The sequence below is a fragment of the Mugil cephalus genome, chromosome 6, assembly GCF_022458985.1.
Source record: "Mugil cephalus isolate CIBA_MC_2020 chromosome 6, CIBA_Mcephalus_1.1, whole genome shotgun sequence".
Classification (NCBI taxonomy): Eukaryota; Metazoa; Chordata; class Actinopteri; order Mugiliformes; family Mugilidae; genus Mugil; species Mugil cephalus.
The window spans coordinates 10378043-10405073 of NC_061775.1; the positions used below are offsets into that span (position 1 = coordinate 10378043).

The 27031-nt window shown below is 42.7% G+C and overlaps 4 protein-coding genes across 8 annotated transcripts; 3 read left to right on the top strand and 1 right to left on the bottom strand.

Moving 5' to 3' along the window:
* The first annotated feature begins 143 nt into the window (after nt 1-143).
* Nucleotides 144-6920, top strand: LOC125009183. The gene is made up of 6 exons (XM_047586905.1): nt 144-361; nt 539-979; nt 3539-3708; nt 3822-4152; nt 4263-6856; nt 6912-6920. Exons 2-6 carry the CDS (start codon nt 550-552, stop codon nt 6918-6920), a joined length of 3534 nt encoding a protein of 1177 aa, XP_047442861.1. The 5' UTR covers nt 144-361; nt 539-549.
* On the top strand, nt 6860-13295 carry LOC125009862 (mucin-4-like). The gene is made up of 2 exons (XM_047588089.1): nt 6860-10093; nt 11090-13295. Exons 1-2 carry the CDS (start codon nt 6928-6930, stop codon nt 12388-12390), a joined length of 4467 nt encoding a protein of 1488 aa, XP_047444045.1. The 5' UTR covers nt 6860-6927; the 3' UTR covers nt 12391-13295.
* dcun1d4 (DCN1, defective in cullin neddylation 1, domain containing 4 (S. cerevisiae)) lies at nt 12903-19679 on the bottom strand. 4 transcript variants are annotated; one of them, XM_047588092.1, is made up of 11 exons: nt 19612-19679; nt 18224-18294; nt 18084-18123; nt 17506-17593; nt 17222-17310; nt 17045-17115; nt 16161-16252; nt 15905-16013; nt 15445-15549; nt 15187-15289; nt 12903-15063 (listed from the first exon to the last, which is right to left on the bottom strand). In XM_047588092.1, exons 1-11 carry the CDS (start codon nt 19628-19630, stop codon nt 15008-15010), a joined length of 843 nt encoding a protein of 280 aa, XP_047444048.1. In that variant the 5' UTR covers nt 19631-19679; the 3' UTR covers nt 12903-15007. The 4 variants fall into 4 exon arrangements, with proteins under 4 accessions (XP_047444048.1, XP_047444050.1, XP_047444049.1 ...); XM_047588094.1 differs by lacking the exon at nt 19612-19679 and adding an exon at nt 18627-19598; XM_047588093.1 differs by lacking the exon at nt 18224-18294 and having other exon boundaries at nt 19612-19677.
* A 290-nt stretch (nt 19680-19969) lies between these two features.
* Nucleotides 19970-25793, top strand: ociad2 (OCIA domain containing 2). 2 transcript variants are annotated; one of them, XM_047588096.1, is made up of 6 exons: nt 19970-20008; nt 24794-24847; nt 24958-25005; nt 25085-25223; nt 25393-25467; nt 25707-25793. In XM_047588096.1, exons 2-5 carry the CDS (start codon nt 24817-24819, stop codon nt 25457-25459), a joined length of 285 nt encoding a protein of 94 aa, XP_047444052.1. In that variant the 5' UTR covers nt 19970-20008; nt 24794-24816; the 3' UTR covers nt 25460-25467; nt 25707-25793. The 2 variants fall into 2 exon arrangements, with proteins under 2 accessions (XP_047444052.1, XP_047444054.1); XM_047588098.1 differs by lacking the exon at nt 19970-20008 and adding an exon at nt 23394-23604.
* The last annotated feature ends 1238 nt before the right edge of the window (nt 25794-27031 follow it).

Consider the following 27031-nt stretch of genomic DNA (forward strand, 5'->3'; position numbering starts at 1 on the left):
TCTAAACTGTCCACGCGGCCATTTAAAATCATAAAAGAAGACTACGCCTCGTCACGCAGCTTTTTCATCCAATAGAATGCGACGCCGGAGGATGAACCTCTCGCCATAAACCTTCAGGATCAGCTATGTGTCAAACACAAAGAGTAAAACAATGACAATGAAAGAGACTTTACCCAGACATGTAAATCATTAAATGAAGCACTGAATGCCATCTTAGGGCAGGTGCATGTTATGTTAGACACAGCGAAATACTCTTCAGACTTTGATCAGAGCTCGCTGGAGACACAGCTGGAAGGACTGTGGGTGTGGAAAGAATTGCTTTCCTGTTTTCCCGTGCACTTGTTGAGGAGTGAACGCTGAGGTGAGTTAAAAGTTTTCATCTAATGTACTCTATTATTGTCCATGATCAACCTTTTCAATGGGATAATTTCATGTGTAGGTTTAGATGTTTGACACTGAAGTTAGTGAAACGTCCTTAGGTTAGAAATGAATCACTTACGTAACAATTCATATTTGTGATCTTTCCTTTTACTTTCAGGTCAGGTTGTGATGGCAGTACCACAGGGGCCATTCCTGGCTGCTGTGCTGCTGCTTGTCTCCTCTGGTCTCAGCTGCTCTGCGTCCTCAGCCGCCTGTCCACAGTCCTGCACCTGTCAGAGAGCTCCCCTGTTGAACTGTTCGTCATCTGGACTTTCCTCTGTGCCGTGGCACATCCAAGACTCTGTCACCGAGCTAGACTTGTCGCACAACCTCCTAGATTCTGTAACACTCCGCCGGCCGTACAACAGCCTAAGGAGCGTATGGCTGGGAAACAACAGTATCACACACCTGTCTCTGTGCGTCGAGAGAAAGTTTGCAGGTCCCTACCTAAGAGGGAGACCTCGCTTAGGACCTCAGAGCGGACGGGGATGTGTATCCTGGGCCCCTAAGCTGCAGCTGTTATCTGCGGAAAGGAATCAGCTAATACAACTTCCAGAGGGTGAGTCATATTGATATAGTCACACGCCTATAAAGAAAACACAGTCACTGGACACGAATAAACATTACTTCCATTTAACACAATATAACAATCAAAAACCACAATTGCATCCATTCGTTTACGTAGCAGTGTGTACATTCGGAGCACTTGGCTGTCATTTGTGTGCTCGCTGAAGGCACCTTAGTTATGGACATAGTGTGATGCCAAAGTTTCGTCTTTCACCGTCACTCCACAGCTCCCCTACTCAATGTTCATGATAAATCTAAACATGTTTGTCTGTAATTTTAATCAACTTTGCCTTCAACTTTGTCTGTCATCTTTGTCTGTCAGAAGTAGAAGTAGTTTGCAAAACAGGAGTACTGATTAGTATGCAGTGGAAGTGATTCTTATTTACTGATAAAATTAAATGTTAGAAGTACTTTAATACTGTAGCAGGCCGAGGTCAGCCAAATTCTAACTGTGTTATGTACACCAACCAGATGTAACATTATGACCACCTTCCTAATATTGTGAAGGTCTCCCTTGAGCCTCCAAAACACTTTTGACTGATCAGAGAATGGACATGGGCCTTCTGAGAGTGTCCTGCGGTGTCTGATGAGACAATGTTGTTAGTGGGGGGCTTTGGGCCCTATGGGTTGAGGTGAGGGGAAGGGAATCTGTGGATCAGTTTGGGATCTAGTGAATTTGGTCCAGAACACCTTGTGCTGTTCTTTATATTTTTTGAGTTGTTCCTAAACAGTTTTTGTGCGTCTGTGTCAGACTGCATCCTACTGGCAATGGCTGCTGCCATCAAGGAGTGTCATTGCTGTGGGGTGGGGTTTTCTTGTCTTGTATTGTCACAAGATGGTCAATGTTATTTACTTTTCCTGTCAGTGGTTTGTGGTTTTAATGTCAGGCTGATCAATCTAGATATATAATTCAAACCATGTATGAAGTAAAATTGATGCAATATACAAGTACAGTACAAAATTGTACTGGGTAAAAAGTTATATTGATGTTGTTTATATACTGTACTGTACTGTTTAAGAAGTTACAGGATTAAATAATCCCAATGAAAACACATCAGATATCAGTGCTGTTGTACTATGACTAGGAACTCGTACAACACCCTTGAATTGTGTACATACTATCTATACCACACCCAGTAAGCTTAAAGGTTAAATAGTTACATGTCATATTTGACGTGAGGATGAGTATCCATGACATAATATGTGTACTGTACATGTAAATTGACATGTGGAGCTGAAGCATCGGTGCAAAAGCGATTTATTAATATTTCAAATTTCTGCTAACAAAATTAAAACTGAAAATAAGTATTGAGTATAGGAATTTTTATGGGGGCCCTTCCCATTCCATTTATGATCTTATGACCTGCTCGAGCTGTCCTAACCACAAGAATCACAACCCAGGAATCTGGACTTGAACACTATGATGAAACTATTCCCTCATATAAATTCCCCGTCAGTGCTCCTTTGATTAAGGATCCCACTCTGATAGCGAAGTTGAAGCCAAGATGATACCCCACCTTCAAATGGAAGGGGAATGCCATTGAGAAACATCTGTGAATCACGGTGAAAAGACAGGTCAACCTCACCATTAATTGGAGGTCTGCTTTATAGTCAATTGTGGAATGAGCCCATTAATTATTACTATGATAACTGTTACTGCTGTGATAGACTGGTGACCTGTCCAGGGTGTACCCTGCCTCTTGCCCAATGACAGCTGGGATAGGCTTCAGCAACCCCCGCAACCCCGGTGAGGATAAGCAGTTGTAGAAGATGAGAAGAGATAAGATTACTGTTACTGTTCTTATAACTGGATTCTTTCACAGAAACAAACCCTCCACTGATATCCTTTATCTCCAGTACTTTGCCCCATGCAGAAATGATTAAACCTCTTCAGATAACAACACTGTACAGCCTATAGTCAGTCACAGTTTTTATTGACATTCCAGTGACTCTAAGAAAGTTGTAAACATGCAGCTTTTACATTTTCTCCTGCATCAGGGTGTGTTACAGAACTCCTTCTGCTTGGTTCAACACGCGTGTCTCAAAGAACAGCATTCACCATGGCTCTTTTAAAGGAATGCAGGGACAGCCCATTTCCTTAGCAAGAGCTGTGTTGACGGTCATAGACTTGGTCCTGTTTGGTATTCAGATCACAGTACGTTCAGTGCCTCTAATGAAGCAGAGAACCACAGTGTCTTACTTCAGTCTCCAGGAGATTGTCTCAGGCTACTGAAAAGGACGAGGCAGCAGAAAAATTCTTTGCCCCTAATTAGTCATATTATAAGAGTGTGAAAATAAGACATAGCAGCATGGACCCATATTCCTGGGATGAGCTGCACATTTAATCAGAAGTGTCCAGATGTGGAAACAAATTGACTTCCTAGCTAAAAAGCAGCAACAATCAACAATATTGAGCCTATTGAGATAGGCTGACCTGTCATTATTGCTGAAAACTTTCATCATTCCCACACATTCATTGCTGGTCTGAAGGAGCCAACCCATTATGGTTATTGCAAAGTTCTAATTACACCTCATATTTCCGGTCATCCAGGGCTGGAGAGTATGGAGTCCTTACAGGTCCTGCAGCTGTCCTTTAACAGGATCTCAACTCTGCAACCAGGAGACTTTAGACAACTTCGACAGCTAAGAGAACTAAACCTAAAACATAACCTCATCACAACTCTCCATCCACAAATGTTCCAGGATTTAATCGAGCTCAGGGTAATTCTGCTTTTTTCTTTTCTTTTTCCTCTCTTTTTTTTTAGTTTTATCAGCTGTCTCTTGATATATATATATTTTTTATAATATATGATTTTACTATATTTCACTCAAAGGTCCTTGACCTGAGCTTCAACATGTTGACGAGCCTTAATCCTTTGATGCACCTCACTCTGCGTAACTTTGGAGCGGACGTCAGGCTGGCTGGAAACAGGTGGCAGTGTGACTGCAGCATGCGCAGTCTAAGAAGACGGATGGTCTATGACAGTAGCCGAGGCTTTCAGGCCTGGAAGATGGTGTGTGCTTCCCCTGCCACACTCTCAGGCAGGGAACTAATTCAACTGGAGGAGGATGACCTAAACTGTTTCACTACTGATGGCTCAGACATCCACCAGGATGTGACGGTCTACAGTGGTTCTGAGATACTGTTGACTTGCTCTAAACAAGGTAACAAGTTCAATATTATGTAAAATAAATAAATAAATAAACAAAAACAAAACTTCATACATACTTTACAGGTTTGTCCAACTGCATGCAAATCTTGTATTTTTTTGTAGACTCAGTGTGGTGGACTCCCAGTGGTCAAGCATCTGTGAGACCTCCTCAGGCTGGTCTGTTCATCAGTGACATCACAGAGAAAGACACAGGACTATACGTGTGTATGTCTGAAGAGCAACAAGCTGTGTCTGTTTTTAATCTTCAAATCAGTAAAGTAGGTGGTTCAAGAAGAAGGCCTAGAAGTTTACCCCAAAACAGTCGACAAATAATCCCTCAAGATATTCTAAGCAAAATGGGTGAAGAGAGAAATCAGGGAGTCACACAGTGTAATTTGACGCTGGCAGTGTGTCTGTCTGTTTTCATCACATTTCTCATAGCCTTTATCCTTGGTGTATTAGCCAGACCCTGCATTGATGTTCTTTGGAAAAGGGTCACCAGGAAGAAACGCCCTGCTTCTAACTCTGCTGTTTCACCTGCTGAGCAAATACAATATGAAAATGAGGCTTACTTCAATGATGAAGGACCAGAAGAGTTAGGACCTCACAGAGAGAGGAGAATTACATTTAGCGACATAGAGGTGAGAGGAGACAACAATGTGCAGTATTATGATACTGTAGTCAGTGAAAACAGCAACCAACAAAGCAGTCTAAGAGATATACCAGACAGAAGAAGCCTGTCGTCAAGCTCAGATTCCTCGGTATCTGAAAATAAATCAGAAGTGGGTCAAATGACCCAGAGAGGCCATACACCACAGCACTCTCCTCAGCTGGTGGAGGACTCCATTCAGCAGGCAGCCGCTGTCTCCAGTAGAGTGCCCCAAATTTCAATTGAGAGCAATAGCGACAGCGATAGTGAGAGGAATCACAGAAACCCAGCAGACCCTGATCTTTTGCAGGAGAATGAAGAACTATTTGAATTTAGTGATTCTGTTCGAAGCACACCTGCCAGGTCCAGTGGTGTCTATGAAGTGGCACACAGAGAAGATGAAGAGAGGAGGGATGATACGTCCAGCTCCAGCTCCAGCTCCAGCTCATATATCAGTGACGATGAGCCTACAGTATACATTGTGAACCCTTACCAGGATACTAAACAGGAGGCCAGCTTTGAACAGCAAAACCAGAATATATATCCAAGTAGGAATTTAGTGGTGGTTAATCAAGGTGATTACAAACACGACACAAAAAGGCCTGCAGGGACAACAAATCACTCCTCTTCCTCTGATTACAGTGACAGTGACCAAGACTCAGTGCTGTCCACCACCAAACAAGAAACTCTGATAGTGCCACGACCCATGCCACGGACCAACTATCCTAGTAAGAGTATAGATAATGCAGCACCAGCCCCACGAAAAACATACTCATCCTCTTCCAGTGAGAGTGAAGGAGAAATCAAAGACAGAAAAGTGGCACAGAATAAAGGCAGAGTTAGTGAAATCAAGAAGCGTTTGGATACAAAAGCACCATCACTAACCTCTGATTCATCTTCTAGTAGTGACAGCGAGGATGAAACAACAATGCACATAAAGACACAGGGACAAGGTGATGTCCATTTGCCAAGGCTCCCAGTGAAAGTGTCTCCAACAGTAAGTCATGACCTGGGAACACAATGGCCTACCGTGGATCTTCGGCATATTCCTCACATCAAGAGGCGTCTAGATATCAAACCAGCACGTCCACATTCTGTCCATAACCCAGAAAAACAGTGGCCTAACATAAATTTGGGGCATACTACAAGCATCAAGAGGAGTCAGGATATCAAAGCACCATCTCCAGCCTCTGATTCATCTTCTAGTAGTGACAGCGAGGATGAAACAACAATGCACATGAAGACACAGGGACAAGGTGATGTCCATTTGTCAAGGCTCCCAGTGAAAGTGTCTCCAACAGTAAGTCATGACCTGGGAACACAATGGCCTACCGTGGATCTTCGGCATATTCCTCACATCAAGAGGCGTCTAGATATCAAACCAGCACGTCCATGTTCTGTCCATAACCCAGAAAAACAGTGGCCTAACATAAATTTGGGGCATACTACAAGCATCAAGAGGAGTCAGGATATCAAAGCACCATCTACAGCCTCTGATTCATCTTCTAGTAGTGACAGTGAGGATGAAGCAACAATGCACATAAAGACACAGGGACAAGGGAATGTCCATTTGTCAAGGCTCCCAGTGAAAGTGTCTCCAACAGTAAGTCATGGCCCAGGAACACAATGGCCTACCGTGGATCTTCAGAATATTCCTCACATCAAGAGGCGTCTAGATATCAAACCAGCACGACCACGTTCTGTCCATAACCCAGAAAAACAGTGGCCTGCCATAAATTTGGGGCATACTACAAGCATCAAGAGGAGTCAGGAAATTAAAGCACCATCTCCAGCCTCTGATTCATCTTCTAGTAGTGACAGCGAGGATGAAGCAACAATGCACATAAAGACACAAGGACAAGGGGATGTCCATTTGTCAAGGCTCCCAGTGAAAGTGTCTCCAACATTAAGTCATGGCCCAGGAACACAATGGCCTACCGTGGATCTTCAGCATATTCCTCACATCAAGAGGCGTCTAGATATCAAACCAGCACGACCACGTTCTGTCCATAACCCAGAAAAACAGTGGCCTGCCATAAATTTGGGGCATACTACAAGCATCAAGAGAGTCAGGAAATTAAAGCACCATCTCCAGCCTCTGATTCATCTTCTAGTAGTGACAGCGAGGATGAAGCAACAATGCACATAAAGACACAAGGACAAGGGGATGTCCATTTGTCAAGGCTCCCAGTGAAAGTGTCTCCAACAGTAAGTCATGGCCCAGGAACACAATGGCCTACCGTGGATCTTCGGCATATTCCTCACGTCAAGAGGCGTCTAGATATCAAACCAGCACAACCACGTTCTGTCCATAACCCAGAAAAACAGTGGCCTGCCATAAATTTGGGGCATACTACAAGCATCAAGAGGAGTCAGGATATCAAAGCACCATCTCCAGCCTCTGATTCATCTTCTAGTAGTGACAGCGAGGATGAAACAACAATGCACATAAAGACACAAGGACATGGGGATGTCCATTTGTCAAGGCTCCCAGTGAAAGTGTCTCCAACAGTAGGTCATGGCCCAGGAACACAATGGCCTACCGTGGATCTTCAGCATATTCCTCACGTCAAGAGGCGTCTAGATATCAAACCAGTACAACCACGTTCTGTCCATAACCCAGAAAAACAGTGGCCTAACATGGATTTGGGGCATGCTACAAGCATCAAGAAGAGTCAGGATATCAAAGCACCATCTTCAGCCTCTGATTCATCTTCTAGTAGTGACAGTGAGGATGAAACAACAATGCATGTAAAGCCACATGGACAAGGTGATGTCCATTTGTCAAGGCTCCCAGTGAAAGTGTCTCCAACAGTAAGTCATGGCCCGGGAACACAATGGCCTACCGTGGATCTTCGACATATTCCTCACATCAAGAGGCGTCTAGATATCAAACCAGCACGACCACGTTCTGTCCATAACCCAGAAAAACAGTGGCCTGCCATAAATTTGGGGCATACTACAAGCATCAAGAGGAGTCAGGAAATCAAAGCACCATCTCCAGCCTCTGATTCATCTTCTAGTAGTGACAGTGAGGATGAAACAACAATGCATGTAAAGACACATGTACAAGGGGATGTCCATTTGTCAAGGGCTCCAGTACAAGTGTCACCAACAGTAAGTCATGGCCTGGGAACCCAATGGCCTACCGTGGATCTTCGGCATATTCCTCACGTCAAGAGGCGTCTAGATATCAAACCAGCACGACCACATTCTGTCCGTAATCCAGAGACACAGTGGCCTACCATTGATCTTCAGCATACTACAAGCATCAAGAGGAGTCAGGAAATTAAAGCACAATCATCAGCCTCTGATTCATCTTCTAGTAGTGACAGTGAGGATGACACAACAATGCATGTAAAGACACAGGGACAAGGGGATGTCCATTTGTCAAAGACTCCAGTACAAGTGTCTCCAACAGTAAGTCATGGCCCAGGAACACAATGGCCTACCGTGGATCTTCAGCATATTCCCCGGATCAAGAGGCGTCTAGATATCAAACCAGCACCACCACGTTCTGTCCGTAATCCAGAGACACAGTGGCCTACCATGAATCTTCAGCATACTACAAGCATCAAGAGGAGTCAGGATATCAAAGCACCATCTCCAGCCTCTGACTCATCTTCTAGTAGTGACAGCGAGGAAGAAACAACAATGGACATAAAGACACAGGGACAAGGTGATGTCCATTTGTCAAGGCTCCCAGTGAAAGTGTCTCCAACATTAAGTCATGGCCCAGGAACACAATGGCCTACCGTGGATCTTCAGCATATTCCTCACATCAAGAGGCGTCTAGATATCAAACCAGCACGACCACGTTCTGTCCATAACCCAGAAAAACAGTGGCCTGCCATAAATTTGGGGCATACTACAAGCATCAAGAGGAGTCAGGATATCAAAGCACCATCTTCAGCCTCTGACTCATCTTTTAGTAGTGACAGCGAGGATGAAACAACAATGCATGTAAAGACACAGGGACATGGGGATGTTCACATTTCAAGACCAGATACAAAGAGTCACAGCCCAGATGCACAATGGCCTACCATGGATCTTAAGCATACTACAAGCATCAAGAGGAGTCAGGAAATCAAAGCGCCATCTTCAGCCTCTGATTCATCTTCTAGTAGTGACAGTGAGGATGAAACAACAATGTACATTAAGACACAGGGACAAGGGAATGTCCATTTGTCAAGGCTTCCAGTACACGTGTCTCCAACAGTAAGTCATGACCTGGGAACACAATGGCCTACCGTGGATCTTCAGCATATTCCTCACATCAAGAGGCGTCTAGATATCAAACCAGCACCAACACGCTCTGTCCATAACCCAGAAACACAGTGGCCTGCCATGAATCTTGGGCATACTACAAGCATCAAGAGGAGTCAGGATATCAAAGCACCATCTCCAGCCTCTGATTCATCTTCAAGTAGTGACAGCGAGGATGGAACCATAAGATATGTGAAGACACAAGAACACATACCAAGGCTTCCGGTTAAAGTATCTCCAAGCACAAGCAATAAAGCAGAAACACAGTGGCCTAACATGGATCTTCATCATACTACAAGCATCAAGAGGAGTCAGGAAATCAAAGTGCCATCTCCAGCCTCTGATTCATCTTCTAGTAGTGACAGTGAGGATGAAACAACAATGCACATAAAGACACAGGGACAAGGGAATGTCCATTTGTCAAGGCTTCCAGTACAAGTGTCTCCAACAGTAGGTCATGACCTGGGAACACAATGGCCTACCGTGGATCTTCAGCATATTCCTCACATCAAGAGGCGTCTAGATATCAAACCAGCACCAACACGCTCTGTCCATAACCCAGAAATACAGTGGCCTGCCATGAATCTTGGGCATACTACAAGCATCAAGAGGAGTCAGGATATCAAAGCACCATCTCCAGCCTCTGATTCATCTTCTAGTAGTGACAGCGAGGATGAAACAACAATGCACGTAAAGACACAGGGACAAGGGGGTGTTCACATTTCAAGACCAGATACAAAGAGTCACAGCCCAGGTACACAATGGCCTACCATGGAACTTAAGCATACTACAAGCATCAAGAGGAGTCAGGAAATCAAAGCGCCATCTTCAGCCTCTGATTCATCTTCTAGTAGTGACAATGAGGATGAAACCATAAGATATGTGAAGACACAAGAACACATACCAAGGCTTCCTGTTAAAGTATCTCCAACCACAAGCCATAAAGCAGAAACACAGTGGCCTAACATGGATCTTCAGTATACTACAAGCATCAAGAGGAGTCAGGATATCAAAGCACCATCTTCAGCCTCTGGTTCATCTTCTAGTAGTGACAGCGAGGATGAAACAACAATGCACATAAAGACACAGGGACAAGGGGATGTCCATTTGTCAAGGCTTCCAGTACAAGTATCTCCAACACTAAGTCATGGCCTGGGAACACAATGGCCTACCGTGGATCTTCGGCACATTCCTCACATTAAGAGGCGTCTAGATATCAAACCAGCACGACCACATTCTGTCCGTAGTCCAGAGACACAGTGGCCTACCATTGATCTTCAGTATACTACAAGCATCAAGAGAAGTCAGGAAATTAAAGCACAATCACCAGCCTCTGATTCATCTTCTAGTAGTGACAGCGAGGATGAAACCATAAGATATGTGAAGAAACAAGAACACATGCCAGGCCTTCCTGTTAAAGTATCTCCAACCACAAGCCATAAAGCAGAAACACAGTGGCCTACCATGGATCTTGAGCATACTACAAGCATCAAGAGGAGTCAGGATATCAAAGCATTATCTTCAGCCTCTGGTTCATCTTCTAGTAGTGCCAGTGAGGATGAAACAACATTGCACATGAAGACACAGAGAGAAGGGGATGTCCATTCCCCAAGGGCACCAGTACAAGTATCTCCAAAAGTAAGTCCTGTCCCGGGAACACAATGGCCTACCATGGATCTCCAGCATATTCCTCACATCAAGAGGCGTCTCGATATCAAACCAGCACCACCATATTCTGTCCATAACCCAGAAACACAGTGGCCTGCCATAAATCTTGGGCATACTACAAGCATCAAGAGGAGTCAGGATATCAAAGCACCATCTCCAGCCTCTGATTCATCTTCTAGTAGTGACAGTGAGGATGAAACCATAAGGTATGTGAAGACACAAGAACACATGCAAAGGCTTCCCGTGAAAGTATCTCCAACCACAAGCCATAAAGCAGAAACACAGTGGCCTACTGTGGATCTTGAGTATCGTACAAGCATCAAGAGGAGTCAGGATATCAAAGCACCATCAACAGCCTCTGATTCATCTTCTAGTAGTGACAGTGATAGTGAGGATAAGAATGAGGACCACAAATCTAAAATAGAAAACAAATTTGTACAGCCTCAAAATGTCCCAATCAACATTCCTCATAGTCCAAAAACAGAGCAGAATATCAAATTAGAAAAATATACAGTTCTGTCAGATGACTTGGAAAACAAACCAAGAACTAACAACATCCATGATACATCTGAGATAAATTCAGAGCTGCAGAATCGCTGGGCCACAATGAATCTTGGTATTTCCCGCTTCAGAAAGCGCCTTGAAATTTCTTCACCAACACATGAGACTTCCTTATCACCACCCAACTCTCCCATCAGTGAAAGTCCAGCTGGAAGGAAAAGCAGCACGAGACTAAAGAGAAGGGGTGACGGAATCAGTGAAAAGGCTCACGCCTCACTGTCTGATTCCTCCTCCAGCAGCAGCAGCGAGGATGAGATAGACCACAGAGTTCCAGACCTAAGTCTTGGTGTCCCTCGTCTTAAAAGGCGTCTCGATATCAAGGCACCGTCACCAGAGCCAAGTAATTCCCCATCCTCTTCCAGTGAGAGTGACGATAATGCGACAGGATACACTACAACAAAAAGCACACATGCATCACACATGTCAAGAATCACAGATTATGACTCTCCAATCACATACAAGCGTTTAATAATCAAAACTTCATCAGCCCCTGAGAGTTATGTCTACCCCAGCAGCAAGATTGTTGCACAAGAACACGAGGGAGAACAAAATGCATCTGTTTCCTCAAAGAGAGTTCGCAGTATGGGCTTACACAATATAATAAAGAGAAAGATTGGGCGTGACACTGTGGACCTACCACCCGAGATAAAGTGGACTGGTCATCATCTACCTGACCTCTCTATCTCCACTCCAAGAAGTCTGAATGCCAGTAGCAGTGTTGACAACTCACCCGGCAGTGCATACACTATTCCACAGCTTCTATCCGAGGAGAGAAGGGAAAGGAAAGGTCTCAGTGCCATAAAAGCCATATCAACAGAGAGACAAAACTGGGATACTGAAGATTTACATGCAAGTGCATCTCCTTTATTCAATCACCGTGATCTACAAGATGACACTCATTATCGCAGATCTGAGGCAAATATCACACCACTGTCGAAACTGCCATCTGCAGCTCCGGTAGAAGAAGCTACGGATTTTATGTATGGTATTCCCAGCTACAGGAGGCATGCTGTTAGAAATATTGAGCTGTTGAAAGAGGCCCCACCTCCGGTTCCATCGACACCACCACCAGATGAGACGGAGGAGCTCACATGGAGATCTCTTTAGAGCAGTAAAAAGTAAGAGTGAGATGATAACAAGTCCTTTCAGCAGCAAAGAAGAAACACCAAGGAATCTGATCCTTCTTTGCTCTACTTCAAACTCTGACTCTTAAAACGTGATCAGTAATGTTTTAATATCTCTTCATCCCATATACGTTCAAACAAGCAAATAATTAGCCTTATGCTGTGATCTTAAAGTGGACAATGAATACAATTTATGTGTTGTACATTATGTACTTTTTTTAGTTTTACACATGAAATTAAATGTATACTCTGGTAATTTACTGCGTGGAGCTTTTGTAGAGAAATGCTGAACACTATTAAATAAGAACATTATCTTATTTCTGAAATAATTTTTCTAAAGGTGTCTTCCTGTTAATAACTTAACAATTAAGGAAGTTGTTAATAGACTAATTTAAAGACTTTAATAAGACTGTGTTCTGATATAATGACAGACTGAACAAAGGGAATGATGTCTTCAGAACAAACTATTAACCAAAGAGCCCAAATATAAGCCAGTAAGTTAATAAACCTTTTTATTTATGTATATAGACATAGGTTATAGTGAAAACAGACATATAGACACTTAACATAGTTTACATACATATATACAGTTGGGACAAGGCTGTTCATCCTCCTGCATTATCATGGGAGAATACTAGAACACTGATCTCTACACAGTTTTTGGTAAGCAATCCAACAACTAATTCAATCTTATGCTGATGGTTGATGCATTGTAATGACAATAGATGTTGTTTTCACCTGCAGTAGATTTCACTGAAGGTTGACGTGTATTATGTTCTGAACAAATTTCAATGAGTATTGTGTGTGTGTGTATCTTAAACAGAATGGTGCAAGAGTTGCAAAACAATTTACTGTATGCATTTGCAATAAATAAAATTCTATCCTGTGTACTGGCTGCAGCTTGCTTGAGCTTCACAGCATGCATATGGATGTGTAAGATGGGGGTAAATGCAGGAGGTAACTCCTGTTCCACCGTGAGGTTACAGGTGTGTTCCAGGTCTTAATAAACACAATCATGTTTTTCATCTAAACCAAAATGGCATGATTGTGTATATCAAATTAAGCACAAATCACTTGCACAAATTGCTGTACAAAAAAAAAAAAAAAAAAAACCATGTTTGAAAAATGTTTTCAAAAATTCTCATCCATTCACAAAAAGGCTCTGTAGGAGCATGCATGCAAATATTAAATCTGACAATTCGGCATCACATCACAGCCAAAGACAAAAATCTATACATATGTTACGAGAACATTTTACTCTGCGAAAAGAACAGCATAGCATCATAACACAGTTCCAAACTGTCAGTGTCCACTGTTTTGATTACATCCTACTGGTGGTACAATGCAATGCTTTCAGCAAACCTACCATACTACTCACACCTAAGGGACCTCATCCTGAGAGGGCCACTGGTCTTCCACTGCAGTTATATTCACACTGTCAGTGTTGGGGGAGATGCTACCGGTACTCAGGAGACCTGAAACTATCAGTGGATGAAGGAAGACAAACAGATATCAAGACAAAATGGACACCAACTACATCTATGTCAACTCATAACACAGCCCAAACAGTCTGAATTCATCCTGAAATTATCCCTGACCAGTCAGTGTGTCTATGTGTGCGTATGTGGCATGTGTGGCATGTATTTTCACGTGTGTATATACATTTGGGTTTGTTGGTATGTGTGCGGGACACACAAAGTGACTTCAATGTTTTGAGGCACGATAATACTCTTACCTACACAACGTAGATACATAAACTGGCCATCAGACCAATAAATGCTGACCAGAGCACTAGTGGCTCACCGCTGTACTGTAATAAGAGTTAATAAGCAGCAATGCTGATTTGTTTGGTGTGGTGAGGTCTGAAGCCTTTGTAGGGGGTTTGCAAATGGTTAGCATAAGCTAGAGCAAAACAGCAGGAGGGTACAAAACCTGGAGGGAAAAGAAATAACTGGCACAAATCAATAGTAAACAGCACAGGCGTCAGAAACCTGCAATCAACCATTTGACACAGTGTGCTTCGTGAAGTACTCCTATCAAACTCAAAATATGACAAACAATAGTTAGTGCCATCTGTCCAGAGAAGTTCAAGTTCATTGCACAGATACATAATACTTAAATGTGCCCGGGTCAAAGTGACCCTGTTTAAGACTCAAACACAATGCATGAATGGTCACTTCTGTTGGTTTCTCTGTGCTGAAGACAAGGGTGAGGAGTGGTTCTCCCACACGATATCATTTTGCTTCCGTCATCCATGTATGATACCATGTTATTCCTAACACAGACAGCAATATGACAGGTCACAGTGAGAGAGAGCAATGCCACGGGGGGATCGCTGCAAGCTTGCCCACTATGCAACTTCGGCAGGGAACACGACTCCTCAATGACAGCCCTCCGCCTCCACGCTCTGGGCAGCGTGCACCCAAGCTGCAAACCCAGAGCCCCCACCCTAGCCCACCCACAGCCCGAACCCCTCCTTTACAAGGAAGCACCCACTGTCACTGCTTTACCGTTATTGTATTGTTTACTTATTGGTTGTTGATTCTCAGAGTCATCGTGGTCACAGTTGTATTTTTTTTTCCTCCATTTTCCACCAGCAGCTATGACATCTGTCTTTCCTTGTACCATTCCACAAACTCGTCCAACAAAACTGGCCCTGATTTAACAAAAAAAAAAAAGAGAGAAAATAGGATGACACAGAGGTTAGAATCAATTAGAAAACTCAAAACTCAGCTGTAAATGCTGTCGTATTTATGAGTCAATATGTGTTGACACTCACAGGCACCGTCCTCATCATAGTTACTGAGGTCCAGGTTGATTGTCCTGCTGAACTCTAAAACATTACACCATTGGTCTTTGTTGATGACTTTGTACTTGGATTGCTGAAGAATAACACACGGATCATTTAGTTTGCTTCATCACAAGCGTTGAAGTGTAACAGTTGCGTCCAAGCTCAAACTGGACAACTAAATACCTTAGACACAGCTACACTATAGAACATCTGCCATTTGCTAAAATATCATTTCCAAATGCTCACCTCTAGAAACTGATTAAACACAGGAAACAGGGGCCACGTCTTTCCCAGAAGAAGCCCCAACATACACTTTGCTGTGTTCAAGTCCAAACTCCTCTGATCCTTTTCCTGTCCAATCACAACACAGATGAATTAATGAAATCAATGGGAAAAAAATCAAGCTCAGTTTTAAGAAAAAAAAAAAACAGAGTTCCACAAAATTGGGTGAATTGCCATTCTTCCAGTTAATAAAACACATGTCATCGCAGTTTACATTCAGTACTTGAATTAACTATATCAAAGTCAGTGTAATGTATGTTATTAGTCTAAACACTTGATACGTGCTTTCCCTCTTCAAGTCAAACTAATATCAAGGTTAGAAACAGCAGGAGAGTAGACTAGTAGAAACGGTGTAACAGATTCTGAAAAGACCCCCCCATTTAGTTGCTATGAACATGTGAGTGATTCCCTGTGCTTGACTCACCCGAGCAAAATCAAAGGCATATCTATAAATGAGCTTAAAACTGGTGCTGTCATTCAGGACAGATCTCAGGTAGTCGAGCGAGTTCCTCAGCCTCTCTGTGGAATCGCACCTGACAACGGCAGAAAAGTTCCTTAGACATGCTCTACGCTTAACCACAGGCTCCCCTGAGAATGAAGGGTGAGCTTGAAAAACATGATCCAAGACAGAGAAAACCCAGCCAGATAATAACTGATGCTGAAAACGGCTTTAAACGTACTGCAGTGAGCCCATGCCTCTCAACCACTCCTGTAGAGTGAAATATCCCATACTCTGGGCGTCCAGCTTCCAAGCGAGAACAAGCATCACCACCTGGGCACAGACCAAAACATAAAAAAAATACAATTTAGTTGATAGTTTCCATGCATGGAAACTTAAAATGCTTATTTTTCAACCACATTGACCAGCCGCATTATTCAGCTATTTACCACGTCGCCATCTCTCACTGACATGTTTACAATAATAGCCTTTGCAATAGCCTCAGCTACTCCAGGAAGACAGACTATGACAGGCTAGTAGATAGTAGTAGTAGCTAAAGCCAATAGGCCATCTTTCCTCATGGTGAATGCTTTTGACTGCCACCTGTTGGCATCAGCGACTACTACAAGTTATTATTATGAAACGCACACAAGTGGTAATGCTTTCAATGGCATAGCCCCTTAAGGTGTATATACATGCTGTCAACATACTGCAGTACTGTAAATTAAGCTTTAGGGTCAGTCAAAAATTTGAAATTTGGTGCCTCAAGATTAACACTTGGTGGCAATAATTCTCCCCCTCTGGTTACATTAAGTCACAGACAGAGAAATAAAATGATGTCATAACAAAAGCCAATTAACTTCAAACAGAGGAAATCAATTTTAACTATTATTACAGTTAGCTAGAATAATTGTGTTTAGGCAACTATAACAATAGTAACAGGTCTGGGTGCAGATGTCAAGTAAATTGACAAGTCAAACACAGAGAATGTAGCCACCGTATGTGAAACTAGCGCTACTCGAAGTACAGCCAAGACAGAAAACCTATGAACCGGTGAATGAACAAAGACCATACAGATGTAACCAATCATGTCAAAATATGAAAAAAACAAACAAATCTGCTCACATTCTCTGGCTCCACTCCAATGTCCTCACAGAATTTCTCCATGCCCTCTGGTCCGACCACATCGTCACAGCCTGTTTCAGGCAAAGTGTGAAGCCACACGTAGAGTGAATTTCACGCGCGGAGCTAAACACTTTCGTAAATTTGAAAAGAAATTTAAAATGTGATATGACTGCTCACCTGCATATTCATAAAACCACTCCAGGCATCTTTTACTAGAAAATGTCTCCTCCTCACGGATTTGCGAAGTCTCGTGTTTTCTGAAAACGCTGCAAATGAAAACGTGGTTTGCGTTATTTGCTCAGCAAAACACAGTTCAGAACTGTTGATGTGAGCGTAAAAGGCTTTTCCTGTTACTGTTTGTCCTAATACAAAAAATATTGTCACAATGCACAAGTGCACACAGCGCTCATGTATAGATTAGGAACCACATTTATCGCATCTTTAACAAACCGATCTCACACCTGTCCTGCCGACTTTTCTTTGCGGACATGTCATCTCCAGCAGAGGGTCTCCTCTTTTTCCTTGGAGGCATGGCTCTGGAGCAGCAAGCTGGGGAAGGACATGGAGGACGGAGCGAAAGAGGGATTTTCAAAATAAATTCAAAGGTTATGCAAATGTTCTCTAGAACAGCATTAATGTGTCAATCCAATACAGAACAGAGCAGGTTAGCCATGGCTGTATGGACAATGATAGTATGAGTCACTACTACTACTACTACTGCTACTACTACTACTACTACTACAACGACTAAAAAAAAAAAAAAAGCCTTTGAGGATCATCCCGCAGATACAAAGTCAAATTAGGATCTGTATAATGTGGAGACCAACACAACAACATGGCATCTTCCTGAGCAGTTTTTGTGTTGTGCAGGAGGTTTATGTCACAGGGGAGTGTGTGTGTGTCTGATGACAATGTTCAAGTGGAGTGGGTGATGCACATCAAAGTTAAACCTTCAATATCCCGAGCAGAACAATGCATCGTAAAGAGAGGATCAACGTAATAAAAAAAAAACACAGACATAGAGAGGCAGCATCATTACCTGAGGGGTGGCTATCCTGTCCAACGTCTTCTGTAAGATTCTGTCGAGACAGATGCATGTGAGCAGGGCAACACTGCACAGAGCCCACTGACCCACATTTACACACTACAGTAGAATACATGGTGTTAATATGCATTTACCAGCCTGTGCAAGGTGTGGTGGATCTTATGGATGCTGGCCAGTGTATTCAAGTGGGAATTGAGTTGAAAATCTATTTCCACAGAGAAACAACACCATCAAAAATGCAAACTAAAGTGATAATAAACAAGATGCACATCCCTCTGCTCACAATGCTAATATAAGCACAAGGGGGACAAGACGGTGACAGTAGGACAGCACCAACCAGACCCTTAAATCCAGAGAAATTCCGGTCACTAATCCATGCAGACTACACGGTGTGTACATTAGTTTCTCGTGACTCTCGTGAGTTCAAGGGTTTACGTTTCAGAGAAACGGCAGAAAACATATCACGAATGAGGGAGTGACTCTCTGCGTTCGTCGAAAAGACATGGGAACTGGAAAATATCCGATCATGCATGTTACCTTGTTGCCAAACGCCTTCTGATCATTCCCGTTCAGACGCTGTCAACGAATACCGGCGCTTTTCATTTATTTCCAGAGGCCAAAACCAGACAAACCGACACACTGCCGAGCAGATAGCACTAGCAGCATACCTAAAATAGCAGTGCAGACGCGCAACTTGCACAGAGTTTACAAAGTATCTAGAGAGTTGGGCGTATGGGCGTTGTAGTCCATTTCCTTTAAAGGCGCTACTGTAAGCTAAGATCCGCTTGGGATGCTAAACTACAATTCCCATGCCTTAGCAAAACAACTATTTCTTTCAGAACCCGTCTACCCCCCAACATTTACCCCAACTGATTGAATGCATTTTACGTTGTTTAAAAAAATCCAACATTGCATGCCTACTGGCGCAAAAGCATTGCGCAGACGTTTTTGCAGCAGCTGGTGTAAGCGCCGCAAATCCCGACAGCGCTGCTCCAGCAGGCAATGAGAGATGTTTTACACAACTGCGTCACAATTTTCATTCTCTCTAACAGTCCGCAGCTGACCAGAAAATTGACCGATTTACAAATGCAATACGCTTATGCAAAGTTTGAGCTGAAAACCGAAGTACATCATCAGTAATTATGTATATGGAGACCAGAGCCCACCGATTACCATCGAAAGCCTTCTCATTTTCAGCAACCTCGGCTTCATTTAAGCGAGCACTGCCAACGTAACGCGAAAAATTAACTTCAGAAAAGCTGCCGTGTCAAATGTAACCTGCTACATGTCCAGAACTACTGAAATTACACTAGCAATCCTCCCTTTGTTGTCGCCCAACACAGCACTGGCAAATACAAAGAGACCAGCAAATAGCACGGAATTCATCAAGCCCTACACCACCACGGGACAAGAGCAGATACAGAAACACAACGCGTCTGTTTGCTTGTCTCCGACACGAGCCGCGGGGTCCGCGAAGGGCCCTAAATTGATGCACAGAAACCTCTATAACGTTACTACTTACTTGCCGCATCAGAGTGCATTTTTATGAAACATACAACTGTCTGTGGGAAGTCCGCAGACCGGCCAATAGGCGGGCCTTGTCAACGCAAACCACGCCCCCAGACGATGATTGAAACTCCGCTTATTTAGTCTCCGCCTTCTCTCGCTTTCGATTGGCTGACCGAAGTGTCATGTCACGAGAAGGCGGAACAGGAAGTAAACTCCACCTATGCACACACGTGATTGGTCGGAGCGCCCAAACAGGCCGCGCGACGAGCACGTCAATCAACGGGATTTCCTCGTGCAAGCCTAAAAACCAGCCCACGACGAAATCTGATTGGACGTTTTAGTTATAAGTAGTTGACCTCCTATTAAGATACCTGTTTGGGTCCGTTTAATGTGAGCGAGGGCTGTTGGAGGTATGTAGCGGTAATGTGATTTACAACACTTTAACATAACTGCTTCTCTGGTCCTTCTCCCAGCAGTTGACAGGAAGAAGGAAAAAGTTTAGCGACCCAAATTGTGAGGTGACCAAACAAAACGAGCGGACATAAACGCAACCACGTCGTTGCCGCAAACTAACTATTTATAATATCAGCTACTGGCTTGTTGTAATCAAATACCCCACCGAATAGCACGGGTGTTAATAAATAAATGTTACCTGAAAGGTGCAGCAGGGCAAGCTGCCTGCTGAGCTGACTCCTGCACTGTCAGTGCCTCCTGACTCTTGGTTATTATCGCTGTTTCTACTGTACCCGTTGGTGCCCGTAGGAGTGGAGTACTGTTTGTTCTTTTAGTGTCAATACTGGTCAGCAGTAGCTCACAGTGGGGGCACACAACTGCGTTTGCAAAGGTACTTGCTCACATGCAGTCCATATCATACATGGGTGTGTTTATGATGTGTGGCTTAAAACTTTACATCATATAGTTGCTCTGTATATGTATGGATTTTTTTTTTAGTACTAGGAACAGTGTAATCTTGGCTAGAGAAGCAACTTTGGGTTTGATCTCCCCTCTGTTGACGACTGTGGTGTCTTGAGCAAGCATCTAAACTCCCCCAAACTGAAGTTGGGACCTAATAAGGAAAACCAGATGCCCACTACTCCAAGTTTGCTTTCTTGGATGTGTTCATATAGTAAAAAGTCTCGTGGCATTCAGGAGTCTCAACGTTTCTGCATAGAAAAAAATGTTTTCCTTATGCATCTTCAGCTACTACCAGGTGCATGGAGGAGGAAAATAAATTGTAGAAACGTCAAGGGTCCACCAACACTTGGGGTGTATGGAACAACTGACCCACAACTGTCTGCCTAACGAAGTTGTTCCATACACTACAAAATGCTACGGAAGTCTCGGCCTTTCCCACATTTTGGTACAAACATTACTCAAAACATCAGCAGATTTTCATACAAGTCATGAAAGTTGACGGAGCAAACCCAGTCAAAAGAATGATATAGGAAAAATATACTTGTGTATTTGTTTATTCAGAAATATAAGCCATTACATATCAGTTGCAAAAGTAAGTGCACTTCATTCCACTTCGATGTCGTTTAAAAAACAAAACAAAAAAAAACTGGGCTTTCTCATAAACTGATCTTTACATCACATGTTTGTGGAAGCTGTGTACACTTCCACAAACCCCATGGACACGCCCACAAGGGGCGGGGCTATTAGCCGCATTTGTTGTTGTTCTGATTATGTCATCGTGACGTCACCAAATTGCCAGCAGGAGCTTTTATATAGGACCTGTGTCTCTTTCTAAGTAATATTTTGGGGGTTGGGCTACAAGGTCCAACCTCCTCCTCTGACTCTGGTCTGTCCAACCCAGCAGCCAGATGATCAAACCACTGTGGCTGCAGGTAGACACCAAGCTCATGCTTACGGTGTAGCCTCCAGCCAATCCAGTGGAAGGCCATTAGTGGCACTTATAGTATTTTTATACTATAATAACAAACGCATTCAACATGTGCCTGTCTGGGTTTTAGATCCCCACTCTGTCATAACCTCCGTAAGGCATGCACTCCCTAGGGCCACTTCAGACCTTGCATTAAGATCCGATCTGGACTATTGGATCACAAGTGACCATCATATTTACACCATACTGTGTAAACATGGATTAACACCTGTAGTAGTTAACAACTGACACTATGAGGAAGTTGATGTCTAACACTAGACACTAATGTCGAGAGAACGTAACACCTTGTTGAGAAGTGTTAAATTTTAACTATAAAAAGAGTCAATAATAACGTGCTGGGAGTGTTAACATACCAACACTTCAAAAAGAGTCAACACTCTGTGGTGTGTGGACCCTTATAGACACTTTGTTTTAAGTGTTGACATTTACTCTGATGGTGTTGATTTGGCTATTTGGCACAGACAAAAGAACCTCAGAATTAGATTTGCTGTTGATCACCAGGCTGGAGATAAGTGTTTGTGGATAAAAAAAGAAAAACAAAAAAAAGACAGACTGCATTCCATCATCAGAAGGTCATCCTGTCCATGAAACATGCACAGGATGGACATTGTACTTGTTTTGACCCTTGCTGAGTCAGGGCAGCTCACCATCAAAACCAATACGTTTTGAATATTACCAGCAAATTCTAAAGGAAAATGCCAGGACATCTGTCCATGAGCTGAAAAGAGAAACTGAACACAAGTCATTTTAACAAAAAGAAGGGTTAAAGAAGCACAAAATCAATGTTTTGGAAAAGCCAAGTCAAAGTCCTGACCTTAATCCAATAGAAATCTCTTGGAGACCATTAATGTGAGGAAATCCACCGACATTTTCACAACTGAAGTGGTTTCTGTTCTGAGGAATGAGCTAAATTTCCTCAAGGCCACTGAAGGCAGCCGTTCAGCAGTTACAGAAACAATATGAAAACACTTATTTTTGCCACTCACAGATACGCATGAATGATATATTTTCTTGAATAAACATATTTATATGTTAAGCTTCATTTGTTTGGTTAGGTTCCTTTTACTTTCAGGAGTAGTGTGAAAACCTGCTGATGTTTTGATTCATTTTTATGCAGAAGGGTCGATAAATCCGCAGAAGGGCAGAAGAAACTGAGTAATATAAGTAAGTAATAAGTAATTTTGTCAGCAGAAAACAGACAGAGGCACTGATATCACTGCGTTTTTATCAGTGGCAATAAACCATTTTTTCATTTGATTCCAATAACCGCGTAATTGTGACCTAAATAACAGAAACAGACCTTGGCCCTAGGCTCCTGGGAGCAAACTCCCAACGAAGTAACATATAATAATACAAAGGCGTCTATAAAGACTCGATGTCTGATTCAGATTTAGCTTAAACCTCTGGTTGCAGATTCATGGAAAAATTAGGAAATATTTCTCTAATAGTAGTATACTGTCTCTTCAGTTAACCTCATGTTCATTGGCGTCTATTAGAGAATGCAGGTCCTTTTACATACAGTCAGTCAGTGGATGCCTTCAGTGACCTGTGTGTCATACATCATATGACACGTTTAATGAGACCTGTCCAAATTGTGAAAGCTAAGTTGTCACGAAGAATTTCAGACAGAATTGCTCCCGTAATGCCAGCTTAAATATTTTACCTCAGTTATATAAAAGTCACACTGAGTTCTCTAAACAAAGGTGTGTTTTGCGGATTGGTGTAGAGGGGTCAAACTGAACTGGAACACTAGGCCAGCTTAATACACTGTACGTATTGTTCTAATGCACACATGAAAATATTACGAGCTGATTTATGATAAACACCTGATTTATCTCACCAGCCCTAAATGCACAGATAATCTAATAGATAAAAAGATAGTGTCTGGAGGGTGGAGTTAAAAACGTCACCCAGGGTGGAGCCACAACATCTAGTGAGATCTGAGGCACCGTGACAGGGGGAGTGTTGCCAGTCGGGAAGGCTTCGTTGTAGAGCTCCCAACGACACTCCATCATGAGTTCAGAAACCACCGCACAAACTTTCACAGTGAAGTCGGAGGAAGCGCCAGCTGCCAGTACGGCAGCAGGGAAAGAGGGCTAGAAGGTGAGAGGCATCCAATGAAGACTTGGGTAATTGTGGGCGTCGTGAAGATACCTAACATGTACTTGTGTTTTTACAGTGCCCCCTAAGTAGTCCCCACATTCAAAGAGAAGATGTGAGAAAGATTTGGAAGGAATGCCAAGAGGAAAGCTTCTGGTACAGAGATAATCTCTTCCAGTGTTTCAGTAGACACCTGTGTATTTCACACCGATTCTGTGGTTTTAGCAGCTTGAGAAGCGAACCAACCTGTCCAATGGCTCGAGGAGGGAGGCCCGACTTTGTTTGTATTGCTCATGTCCTTTGTAGTAGAAGCAGCGAGGTGGGGCTCATCCATCAATCCCCTTTCACTTAACGCTGTGTGTTTACATTCTTGTGTGTGGAGGTTAGCGTGGGGCTCCAGAAAACACTTCCATATGTAGACACATTAAAAATGACAATGTCGGTCGTTATCGTCGTCATCATCATCATTTGTGATCTCATCTTGATCTGACCCAAACCCACAGAACTTACTAAAGACAAATGACCTGCTCCAGCAAAAGTACAAAACTAAGATATAACATATATAATATATGTCATCCACACACACAAAACTCTAGTTGCACTGTCAGAAAAGAATCACCGCAGAAAAAGTAAAAGTTACTAAAATGTACCACGGAAGAGATTATTCTGGCCAGAGTGGTGAACCGGCTGTGACTAACAAACGGACAGTGGGCTTTTTATTTGACAACACTTCTTTAGCCTCTGTCCCTGTCCTTCCACGCGGCACAGCTGCCGCTCGTGCTCTCTCACTATGCAGTTATGTTAACATGAAACAATCAGGACTTCCCATCCTTACGCCCAGATTGGGTGGTCGGTTTGAGTCTCGTCACTTCACAGGCCAACGCTCAGTCAGTTTAAGCTAAAAGGAAGCGAGGTGGTATCAACCTATTACAGGAAGTTAATGCAGCTAGTGTGGAGAATATCAAAGTCTAATCATTTGTTTTGGAGAGACTTTTAGACTGAATGATTAAGTTATTTTTTCCCCCATAAAAATTATCTTTGCCTGAAATACTTTGTTGCTGCCTTTTTGCTCTGAAAGATGAAAGAGGAGATTTGGAGCATGCACAGCCTCCATGTGTTTATCGCTGTATGGTTTCGATCAGCTCCGCAAACACTGTCTGTTTGACACGTTTTGTTTTCTTTCAATGTTCAGCCCTTCCATTATCTCTGGGTAGCATGGCCGTCACTGGGGGTCTCATCTACAGAGGTAAAGCACTGACGCGCAATCTCCATTCTTCCATAACATCGTTTGATCAGAGTAAAGCAGTCGTTTCTGTTTGTCACGTAACTGATTTAAGTTGTTTTCTCCTGGCACAGGCATCTGGAAATCATCAAAACGATTTGGCCCTTTTCCCAAACTAGCAGGTTTGTAGCTTTGGTAAATTGGACTGACTAATTATAAATGACATTGGGGCTCCCTGACTAAGATTTGTGTTTCCTTTAGTCGCGGGGATTCTTGGTTTTGCAGTGGGCAAAGCCTCCTATGTTGGAACGTGTCGAAACAAGTTCCAGCAGTTGGGTCTTGAGGGTGGGCCGGGATCTGGACCCTGGTCTCGGAGAGGTCCCTCTGGTCGTGGACACAGGTGAGGAATTTTTATTTTATTGCTTATACCTTTGAGGAGCCCCATGTGGATTTGAAACAAAACACTCCCTCGTGTCATGCTTATTTATTTTAACCATTTGTTTTACTCAGTGGATAAAGAATTCCCTCATGCCTCTACGTCTCACTTACAAGTATGTTTACCGTTACAGATCTTGTCACCATGTGTTTGAAGACTGTAAGAAAAAAGATCAAGTGGCTCCTGCAGGAGAAGCTTAAAGCTAGAGGTAAATAGATCAAACCGACAGACAACATACAGCCCTGGTATCATTTTAAAATTGAGTTTATTTGTTCAACTACTTTTTACAAACATGTGAAGCAGCAAATCTTTAAAAATTACCTTTATATATATATATATATATGCATGTAGACTTTCAATTGCATGTAACAGTAGTACTGTACATTGGCACACACGTTGAAACAGCCTGAATGCACTGCTCGAATATCTCTGTATTCTTCTTTTCAGCCTCGTCAAAAATGCTGAAGAACTGACTGTGTTTGTGGATCCACTAGTTCCTGCATTTCCAGTTATTAAATGTCATAAAGCACCACACGTAACTTATGTGGAGTTTTGTTTTTGTCCGTCTTTTTTTTTTCATCCAACTTCCACTAGGGGGAGCAACGATCCTTTCAATCGTAGGGTGAGATGGCCAGCATTTCCTCCTCTGTCTGAATTTATCTACCAGTTCATGTGGCAGGAGTACAAAGTCTTTTTAAAAAGGGAGTGCAGCAACAGAGAAAAAGCAGAGGTCGTTTGGTTTAAATATCAACCAAGCAGAAAGATAGACTGAGCAGTCTGTGTCACAAATAAAGGGTTTATGAGTCTTTGGCATCATTTACTAATGAGCAACAACTAATGAGCAACATGTTTTCTCCTCTGTCATATTTAAATATAAGTCCCTCGCTGACAACATACATTTGAGTGCCACAGATTTAATAATGTTTGGATGTCTTTTCTTTTCCGCCATATGCCCAAAGTTACTACATAAACCAACGTGTACCTGAGTGCCAGTAATTCGACTGAACGTTGTCCACTTGTCATCAAATCAGACTAGAGGAACAAATTTACTGCTGGGTTGGAAATCTAACCCAATTTTCTAGCCTACTTAAAGATAAGATAAGATAAGGTATGCCTTTATTCATCCCGCAGTGGGGAAATACTCATTGTTAACAGCAGCAGAGACATTCAGCATCACAGACAGTGCACACAGTGCACATATGGTGGACTAAAGAATAAAAATAAACTAAGATTTAGTCACAGGCTACATATAAACTAATTCAACACTTTGCTGAGGACCTCTCACAGCTGACGTCTGGTTACTGGCCAGAAAATGGGTTGATTATCTTACATGCAGCCCAGGTGTCTTCACAGTTTTAGGGTTCACATAATGAAAGAACGTCTATGTTAGGTCTAATGTCCCAAACTGGGGACAGTTTATGGGACAGTTTATCAGCCTCTCCTCAGTGGTAAACAAGGCACATTCGCTGCTAGATAAAAACAACAGATCCTGTGCCAAGAGATTTAACAACACAAACGTTTATCTCCAATATTTTCCACGTAGAAGCAGTATAATAATAATAATAAAAAATTAAGTTAGTCGTAAGCAGAAATTATACTCTATAAACACGCAATAAACGCCCTATAATATTCTATAGGATTTTATTCATTTTATAGGAAAGCTTCAAATGAGTAAACCTTTTTTTTGTAATTATTGTATTATTTATTTGATCTTATGTTTATAAATGGGCGGTACAATGTGTTACACGGGGGGACTTGGGTCTCGCTGTGAT

Coding starts and splice junctions, on each gene's coding strand:
- ociad2 (XM_047588096.1), top strand. CDS start 24,817: ATGGCCGTCACTGGGGGTCTCATCTACAGAG. Junction 25,006..25,084: donor CCCTTTTCCCAAACTAGCAG/GTTTGTAGCTTT, acceptor TGTTTCCTTTAG/TCGCGGGGATTCTTGGTTTT. Junction 25,224..25,392: donor CCCTCTGGTCGTGGACACAG/GTGAGGAATTTT, acceptor TTACCGTTACAG/ATCTTGTCACCATGTGTTTG.
- LOC125009183 (XM_047586905.1), top strand. CDS start 550: ATGGCAGTACCACAGGGGCCATTCCTGGCTGCTGTGCTGCTGCTTGTC. Junction 980..3,538: donor GCTAATACAACTTCCAGAGG/GTGAGTCATATT, acceptor CCGGTCATCCAG/GGCTGGAGAGTATGGAGTCC. Junction 4,153..4,262: donor GTTGACTTGCTCTAAACAAG/GTAACAAGTTCA, acceptor ATTTTTTTGTAG/ACTCAGTGTGGTGGACTCCC.
- dcun1d4 (XM_047588092.1), bottom strand. Junction 17,116..17,221: donor GTGGTTTTATGAATATGCAG/GTGAGCAGTCAT, acceptor TGCCTGAAACAG/GCTGTGACGATGTGGTCGGA. Junction 15,550..15,904: donor ATGCCTTTGATTTTGCTCGG/GTGAGTCAAGCA, acceptor GTGATTGGACAG/GAAAAGGATCAGAGGAGTTT.
- LOC125009862 (XM_047588089.1), top strand. CDS start 6,928: ATGCACATAAAGACACAAGGACAAGGGGATGTCCATTTGTCAAGGCTC. Junction 10,094..11,089: donor ATCTTCAGCCTCTGGTTCAT/CTTCTAGTAGTG, acceptor CCTCTGATTCAT/CTTCTAGTAGTGACAGTGAT.